The sequence below is a fragment of the Monosiga brevicollis genome, genomic scaffold, assembly GCF_000002865.3.
Source record: "Monosiga brevicollis MX1 MONBRscaffold_3 genomic scaffold, whole genome shotgun sequence".
NCBI lineage: Eukaryota > Choanoflagellata > Craspedida > Salpingoecidae > Monosiga > Monosiga brevicollis.
The window spans coordinates 1545897-1554709 of record NW_001865040.1 but is presented as its reverse complement, the minus strand read 5'-3'; the positions used below and the strand labels follow the sequence as shown (position 1 = coordinate 1554709).

Below are 8813 nucleotides of genomic sequence, written 5' to 3'. Positions count from 1 at the left end.
CTCTCTCTCTCTCTCTCTCTCTCTCTCTCTCTCTCTCTCTCTCTCTCTCGCTCTCTCTCTCTCACTCTCTCTCTCTTTTCTTCTCTCTTCTTTACGTTACATTGACCCTAAGGAGTGAGCTGTGACGCCACACTGGCCTTTTGAACCGCTCACGAGTGGGTCAGCTCTTGTTGGCTCGCCGCCATTGATCGAGGTACAGCACCAACCCCCGGTCTCATTAGGACCTCGCCATCTCCACTGCTATCCGCTATCTGCTATCTGCTGCCCTGCATCGAGCTGCCGTTGCACAGCGTCCGCAGCTCAGGGGGCGGATGGCCCTGCTACCAACCGTCTTGTCACGATGTTTCAACACGATCAATCACCGTGTTCTACCTCTCCTAACCCACCGCTTCCCACAGCGCACTGCTTACAAAAGTGCCATCCCCGTTACACTCCACCCTGCCCTCGACAGCTGGTAGCATTCCATCTGGTCACAACACCCGTTGTCTCCACTGTCTGTGCTGACAAATCCTCGATTGTCAGACGATATCGACGTTCTGCGAATTTGTCGCTCTTTCGCGCGCTCGTCGCTCTCTCCAGTTTCATCGTCTGGTGTGCGTGCTGGCTCACGGCAGCTGGAGCGCACTCGCTCTCTCGCAGATTTGTCCGTGGCCTCTGACACGCTCCTCCTACACCGCTGCCCGTCAGTTGGCTCTGGCCTTCTGGTAGCGCGACCGTGCGTGCTGCCGCGATCATCCTGCGCTTTGAACATCAACACACGGTCGGGGCGTCAGTCAGTCAAGATCATCGGAGCGCATCACGGGTCAGCCACCCACCACCGGATCGTGGACCATCTACACCCTTTGGCGTGAAAGTCCACCCCTCCTACTGCCAGGGCTACCAGCGCTGGACTGATTTGGGCCGAGGCACTGGCCTTGACCGCCTCGGCAATAACCACAACCAGTACCCCCACCCCCCCCATCACCACCAGAATGGGTAGGTCCCCTCCACGACCCACGATAGGCTGGGTGCCGCCCTGACGGCTCGCTTGTTGCTAGATGCCAGTACTGACTTTGGCCACGTTCTGATCCTTGACCACACCATTTGATTCTTGTCACGCAGCCAAGAATCTCAATGATTTTATCTCTGGCTGGCTTGGTGGCTCGGCGGGTCTCGTCATCGGCCAACCCCTGGATATCGTCAAGGTCTGCCCCCCGAGTGGCGGCGATTTCACGCTGATTGTGTCCTTGCCTTGACCCTCACCGTCATGTCACTGGGGACGCCCGGGTCACAGGTGCGGCTGCAGACCGCACATACCCCGGGAGCCACGATCATGGGCACGGTCCTCAACATCGCCCGTCAAGATGGTCTCCTTGCCTTTTATCGAGGCGTGGGCCCGCCGCTCCTTGGTAAGCCTGTCAGCCAACCCGCCCCGCTCTGCACCCCATGCCGCTGCTTGAAGGTGAATCAATCATGTGAGTCTTCTGACAACCTTCACCATGTGCGCATGATGCTTGACAATGCGATACAGGCGTCGGGGCACTCAACGCCATCCTCTTCTCGGCTTACGGAGCCACCTCGCGACTCTTATCCGCAGGTGCCCACCGTGATAGTCACAGCTACGGCGTTATCATGGCCAGTGGTATGTGACCGTATCAGTGTCCGTTGTTTGTCACCCCCTCCCCCCCCCCGTCCCCATGATGCTGGTCAGAGGCTCAAGCAACTGGGTTCATATATCTGCTTCCCCAGGAACCGTGGCCGGCGGTTTCTGCTCGCTCATCAGCACCCCGACCGAGTTGCTCAAATGTCGCGTGCAGGTTGGTCTCTGACGCTTCTGCCATTTGCTGCAACCCTTCCCCCCACTCACGCCTCTAGTTTATTGAGCGATCGCACCCGCATGTCTCAACCACAACGTGTCCTCATGGTGCTCCTTCCTCTCTGATAGCTGGCCCAGCGTGAAGGCCATGGACAGACGAGCACCTGGCGTGAGCTGGTCAAGATTTTTCGGACCAAAGGACCACAGGGTGTCTTCAAGGTACCATGATGACCGTTATAGCTTGACAATGCCGTCTTGCCCCCGTGCATCGACACGAGTGCCGGCTCGATTGACGATGCTTGCTCTTGCACATGCTTGGGTGCACCCTAGGGCACGGGCATTACCATGCTGCGCGATGCGCCTTCCTTCGGTGCCTACTTCATCATCTATGAATACTTTCGTCGCCTCACTTATCGACGTGCGTCCACTGGCCTGTCGACCCTGCACCGCTGTTCCTTCGACTCCCGCGCGCGCCTGCATCCAAATTTGTGCCCGAACCCGGCCCCTCACCCCCATCTCATCCCCCTGGCGTCACCTGCGCTCGTGGTGCGTGACTTGTAGTGGAGGCTGGCCCAGTGGAGGCTTTTGCCGTAGCCATCTTCAATGGTGGCATGGCAGGGGCTCTGTCCTGGCTCACAGTTTATCCCTTGGATGTGATCAAGACGCATCTGCAAACGCAGGACCTTGATCGACCACGGTACACTGGTGTAGTCGACTGTGCACGCCAGCTCTATCGCACGCATGGCCTACGTGTCTTTGGCAATGGGCTAGCCTCCTGCCTCCTGCGTGCTTTCCCACTCAATGGCGTCACCTTCGCCGTCTACGAGCTCTCTAGCAACCTTCTCAAGGACTACTGCAATATTTGACCCCCACCCCGACACTCCTGGTCGCATCGGATCAACTCCTCCCTCCTGCCCTCGAGACAGACCGGACCGACTGATGGATGCAACCGCGAAGAAACCGAATGAATCGAAAGCCATCGACATCCAACTGACCAATAATTTGATCGCCAAAAGTAGTCAACCCCCCGAGGAGCACCTCGTCCCTGCCCACTTGAGTGAGATTCCTTGTGGTGAAGAAAGAACAACCTTTTTGCCGTGTGTGATGAGAAAAAAACATGACAATCAGAAAGGCTTGCGTGCAAGCAAACCGAACTGGTCAGGCGGACATGGATCAAAGTGTGTGGGGGGCAAAGGATGTATAGCGTGCCGGGGCGAGCGGTTCACGCAGCAACCGTGCCCGCCTTGCCGTCGTATTTGATGGTGGTGGCTTCTCTTTGCTCAACAATCTCGCTGACGTGCACACACTCAAGAGCCGGCTACTCTAGTACCCGAAATACCGTTCGTCAAAGTAATTCCTTGGTCTGGCCTGCGCAGGAGCGCCGCACACGCACTGCCGGTATAGAACAACGACCTTGGACTACATTCAACCACTAAAAAAAAAAAAGAAGGTACATCAGTTTGCACTGCCATTTTCCTGCACATCTCGCAGTTGCGAGTGCAAGCACTTCCTACCTACTTTGAACGGACTTACTTGGCTTCCCGGCGCGCTAACGTGCCCCTCTGGTCATCTGATTGCTCTCAGACATCCAGTCCCTTTGGCCGATTTGTGCTTTCCCAACCCTCTGGCGTCTTGTACCCACCACCCGAGAACGCGGCTCGCACTCAGCGTCATGTGTTTGATCATTTGAACCCATTGCTCCAGCTCCAGTGTCAAACATCCAGGTTCCTCTCCGTCACCGATCCTATCCATTGTTCCTGTACTGTGCACATAATAACTCGTTGCCAGTTCAAGCCCTTGGCTCAGACCGCTGCCAATGGTCATGGCGGGCGCGAGTGGCAGCACGCGATGGCTGCGGCAGGTCATCTTCTGCGCCTGTGGCACGACCTTGGTCCTCATGCTGCTGCTTATGATCTCGATCATCATCATTCCGTATGACTTGGATACTGTGGCCGAATCCATGATTGGCGACGATGTCGTCGACCACCGTCTAGAAGAGGCCACCGAGCACGTCCGTGACCTTCAAATCCAGCGTGCCCGCGCGCTGGCAGAGCAACACCGCTTGAGCAATACTGCGCATCCTGACCACTCAGAACCCAACCGGATGGCACTACCCAAGCTCCGCGAGGAACGCCAAGTAAAACGCGTGTCTCCAGAGCAAGCCGCTCTCATGGATCAAATCCTCAATCCCAACGTCATGACCACCAAAAATTTGGCCCTATGCAACTTGTCACAATCTCAAGCTGGGACCCCGGCCGACAACACTGCGCAAGCCGCACGTGAACTGGCCGCGCTCGAAGACGAATGGCAAAAGTTTGCGGCAAGCTATGACACGCTTTTACGCGATGTCAAGTACGTGACACCCACTGTCTTATGGCCTGAAAAGCCGGGATAGGAAAAACTACGCCCAACATCAAGTCATCACGGCGTATTCCTCATCTTCAAAAAAAAAACCGGTTCCCTCGTGTGGCATCCGCAGATACTGTGTGGCCCAGTGCGGGCAGAACCGCTGCTGCCCCGATGATCAAGGCTTTCGCTATGGTGCCGACAACGATTGGTAAGAGTCGGCACGGGCGACACTCCTTCCTTGCAAAAAAGGATGATCTGTGCTCCTGCGATGCCTCTTTTCCCTCCACCTCCTCCTAACAATGGCTCATGCTTGGCTGTGGATGTGCACTGTTCCCCCCCGCCGCCCCTTCTTTTATGTGCATGCTGTGACCAGGTTCGTGGTGGCCAAGGATGACCTGGCAGGCATGGCAGACGACCGTGGCTATGACGATATCACGCTCGTGACACAAGCGACCTTTGACCGCCTCGATGTCTTTGGCATGCTGGCCAATGCCTGGCCTGGGCCAAAGGTGGCGGTCTTTGCCGTGTTTGACTTTGATGAGGCGAGTCACGCCAAGGCTCAGGTTCAAATTGAGGCCATCATCCGCACTGCGCGAGATTGGACAAACGTCAAGATCCTCGTCTACCCCGTTACGACCAAGGACGACTACTACACTGATCGCTATCGCCGCCACGACCCTGCTTCAGAGCCCCAGCTGCCCATCAATGTGTTTCGAAATCTGGCTGTGGACCATGCACGCACCAACTTTGTCTTCACCTGCGACATGGATTTTGTTCCCTCCTCCACGCTCTATCCCAAGCTGCGCCAATTTTTGCTGCCGGCCATGGCCACGCTCGACCGCGCCGCCTTTGTCGTTCCCCATTGGGAAGCTTTGGAGTGCGACAGCACCGTTCGCATCCCTCGTGACTTTGAAAAGCTGCGCGAGTACGCGGCGCAGGGCATTGTGCGCCCCTTTCACGTGACCGCCCGCCGCATCATGCCGCTGATCAAGGAGATCCGTCCTGCGCCGGCTCGCTGCGACGCGCCTTCGGCTGTCTGGTCCTTTGGCGTACAAACAACAAACTACAACAAGTGGTTTCAAGAGTCGCGTGACATGATGGAAGGCTTTTTCCCGCTCGAGGTCCAGGGCCCTCTGGAGGACAAATACTGGGAACCGTTTGTTATTGTCAAGCGCGTCGACGCGTCGGGTGCCCGCCTGCCACGTTACCACGAGCAATACGTGGGGCGCTACAAGAACAAGATTTCTTTCATCACGACGCTGCGTGGGCACCACTACCGCTTCTACACCCTCCGCCGCGAGTTTCTGACACACGTTCCTCACCCCACTGCCAACGCATCTGCACCAGCTATGCATGAGCATCTATTGACCATGCGCAAAGTTCATGCCGCCGACCGGCAAACCCTGCATGACACGGCCTGGACCAGTCCGGTCAAGCCCAAGCTACATGCAAGTCCCTTTGATGGGGGCATCCATTGCCTGGCCACCCAGCCGTCGCAACCAGCAGCGGCGGTGGAGCAAGACCCAGCACTGCAGTTGGAAGCCGAAGCAAACGCCCGATAGCGGCAAACGCACGGCATCTCGAAGAGATTGAAGGCCTCCTTGGCTCAGCAAGCGAGACGCCTGCCTCATTAGATCTTCTTTTATCAGCTCTCATAGGATCGCCTGCCTGGCCTAAATGTACTCCCGTTTGGCGTTGTTGTTGTTGTTTGTGCCTTGGTGTCTATTGATGAGGGGGTGCCAGAACCCTTGTACTTGTTGCTCGGCCTACTTTGAACAACACACGCGCGCGCTTGCCACTGACTACCGCTTCTGGTCTTTCATCCGCCCATTCCTGGTGTGCGCTCCCACCGCTGACTCGTGCGTTCAATCAACACTTTTGACGCCCAGATGCGCCTCCCCCCTGGAAACAAGCAAAAAGTGACTGACATCTTGACAAGCCAATTTCGAACACAAAACAAAAAAAAAAAGACACAGAGACAAGCTTGCAAGGGAAACTGTATTGTTGTCGGTGGGGTACGAAGCGGCAGCGGATCAAAGGCTTCACCATGTCCAAGCGCGCCCTTCCTCTTGTGGTGCTCAATCTGGGCTGCGAAATGCTCTATGTCCTTGATGAGCGCCTGACCGCTCAAAATGTGCCCTCGGACAAATCACTCCGCGGTATCACATGCCCACCATCCTCGCCCTCTCGTTTGCGTTGCTTCTCCTCACACTCTCGACTCTGGGGCGCTGGGGGCCTTGTCCGGCAGTCTTGGGAGATATCGCCCGTGCTCTGTTTGCTCCTAGCTTTCAGGATGCCCTGTTCAAACCACAAGCCATGTATAGCCCTGACAGCCTCCATGCCATCTTCGAGCATCTGAGCCGAGCCAGCACGATGCGCCTCAATGAAGAGAGCATGTCCAAGGTCCGTTCAACTCGGTGCTTCGAGCCTGGCCTCGCTCCATCCACCTCCTCCTGCTTTCTTGTGATCGAGGTCTGAGCTGCTAGGCTCGCCTGGCATCCACCGGCGTGCGTGCTATCTGACTTCAGCCATGACGTGGATCTGACTTGCAGCTGTACGACTTGATGCTGATGGTCTGCAAATACCAGCTGATGCTCATGCGGACGGCTGATGAGCTGCTCGGCCTGACGCTCAATCATATTCATACTGTGGCCACCACGATAGTGGCCAATAGTGCAGCCGAGGAGCTGGCTACCGCATGTAGCCAACGCATACTCGAGGTTGGCGCCTGACCGATGCTCGACTGGCAACGATGAACACGTGCTTGGAGCTCAGCTGTGTCGAGTGAACCTTAGGTATACGGGAACATGAGCTCGGGCCAGTGGGAGCGCATGCGGCGTTCTCTGCTGATGATTCTCCAGGACAAGCACACCCGGGTACGATGACGTGCGGACTTCTCAATACTCGTGTGGTTGAGAAGGATCGACCCTCGTCATGCCGTACCGTCCTCTTGTCCAGGTGTCTCTCTTGTTGCAAGCGAACTATCAGGGACAAGACGGACGTGCTCGCTTGGTACGCGAGGGGCCGGTTGCTCGCGGAAGCCGTGTACCGGGTACCATCACGTACGGCACTTTGAGCCCGCAGTTCTCTTTGCTCTGGGTCGTGACCCTTCTGGCGCCTCACATTGCCCCATTCTATGACTGTTAGCTTGTTTGAGCACGGGGCGGAACGCAGCCATGCCGTCGTAGCGACGAAGTTTGAGGTGCGTCAGACTAGCTTGCCAACCCTCGCCGGCGCCTGCGGCTTTGGCCCCGTCTCACGCCAGTGCGGGCCTGTGCCTGACAGCAAGCGGAAGAGCGACCACTCGACTATTCGGCCCACCAATTTGGCACGGATTTGGGTGATAATCTGTACGGGCGTGATTGCATTCGAGTCTGAGCGCAGCTTGTCTACCTGCGTGCGAATATTCACCGCCATGTTCTCTCTCTTTGTGATGCTGACCAATGTCAGTTACCGTCGAGCCCGCGACGGTTTATTGGTGGGTGTCGAGGTCCCAACCTCAAGCTCCCTGGCGACGTCTGCCGATCCAGCTCCAGACGAGACCCCAGCCAAAGCGGTCCAAGTTCTACCCAATCAGCCTCGACAAGAGACCAACGAGGTACGGCCTGGTGTCGATGGAGCGCGGCACCGTCTGTGAATCTCTGATCAGGCAGTCTGGTCACACGAGCGTGCACCCACGCGTCTTGCCTTGGTGCTTGCCCCCCCCCTAGGCTGCATTGGCAGGGCTTGACCTTTTGTCCCGGATCGTGGGTGCTCAAGCTCCAACCGAAAAAACTTTTAAGCTCATGCTCTTTGCCGAGACTGCCGAGCTGTCACCGTCGGCTCCGTACGTGGACGCTTGTGGTCACTCGTGTGCGTGTGTGCTTTGCGCCTTTCCGCTGTATCTCACGCCTGAAATCGTGCAGCGCGGATCTACATGCACATACGGCGCGGTTGACGGTTGCTTCTGCCGAGTCGAACTCGGGTATGTTCGCTTTGAAACTTTTCTGTCGCCTGATTTTTTGTTGTAATTTTACTTGATTTTCGCATAATTTCTTCTTCTTTTTTTTTTTCTCTCTCTCGCTCCTTTCTTATGGTTTTTCTGCTGTGTTCACGCTGCTGCTTTTTGCAATTTCTTTCCTTTGTGTTGCTCGGCTTGTAGCTCGCTTGGCCGCGCTGCGGGCCGAGCTGGAGGCTCCTCTTGATGAACCGGCACCACCGAGCGGTTTGGGGGATGCCGGTGATCTGCTGGCTTTGATGGATAATCTTTGAATCAGGGTTCTTTACAGAACAACATTTTGAGCGTGTGCGCGAATGTATCCCGGAATAAACGATCAACGCCTGTAACTACTTTCAAGCCACCATGGCCCCCTTGAGCGTCCATAAACCACAAACAACTACCCTCCAACGGGGCCTTTCTTACCATTTGGCCGTGACAAGCGTTACCCAAACGGCAAACTTGAACATCTGTCGGAAAAAATACCCAGGAAGAAAGAGAAGATTTTTGTCGACTGCAAAATGCCGCACGAGCACCCCCATGGTCGCACGCCGTTCGCATGAGGAGCGAGACCAAAGAGCGTTACTTCACATGTCAATTTATGTTAGCGTTAAATACGTGCTTCCACGCATTTGAGCAATGTACATCCGATTTAACCTTTCTAGGACTTATTTATGATATCATTATTTACTC

At 56.1% G+C, this 8813-nt stretch overlaps 3 protein-coding genes across 3 annotated transcripts; all 3 read left to right on the top strand.

The window, feature by feature from the left end:
• Nucleotides 1-1246: 1246 nt before the first annotated feature.
• MONBRDRAFT_23012 (uncharacterized protein) lies at nucleotides 1247-2661 on the top strand (the record flags this gene model as incomplete). The annotated part of the gene is made up of 6 exons (XM_001743383.1): nucleotides 1247-1388; nucleotides 1511-1621; nucleotides 1693-1796; nucleotides 1925-2014; nucleotides 2126-2213; nucleotides 2357-2661. 6 exons carry the CDS (start codon nucleotides 1247-1249, stop codon nucleotides 2659-2661), a joined length of 840 nt encoding a protein of 279 aa, XP_001743435.1.
• Nucleotides 2662-3611: 950 nt separating this feature from the next.
• Nucleotides 3612-5706, top strand: MONBRDRAFT_23011 (uncharacterized protein; the record flags this gene model as incomplete). The annotated part of the gene is made up of 3 exons (XM_001743382.1): nucleotides 3612-4147; nucleotides 4275-4352; nucleotides 4518-5706. 3 exons carry the CDS (start codon nucleotides 3612-3614, stop codon nucleotides 5704-5706), a joined length of 1803 nt encoding a protein of 600 aa, XP_001743434.1.
• Nucleotides 5707-6105: 399 nt separating this feature from the next.
• MONBRDRAFT_31266 (uncharacterized protein) lies at nucleotides 6106-8468 on the top strand. The gene is made up of 9 exons (XM_001743381.1): nucleotides 6106-6303; nucleotides 6393-6547; nucleotides 6697-6864; nucleotides 6940-7020; nucleotides 7103-7206; nucleotides 7292-7742; nucleotides 7855-7970; nucleotides 8050-8108; nucleotides 8286-8468. Exons 1-9 carry the CDS (start codon nucleotides 6192-6194, stop codon nucleotides 8393-8395), a joined length of 1356 nt encoding a protein of 451 aa, XP_001743433.1. The 5' UTR covers nucleotides 6106-6191; the 3' UTR covers nucleotides 8396-8468.
• The last annotated feature ends 345 nt before the right edge of the window (nucleotides 8469-8813 follow it).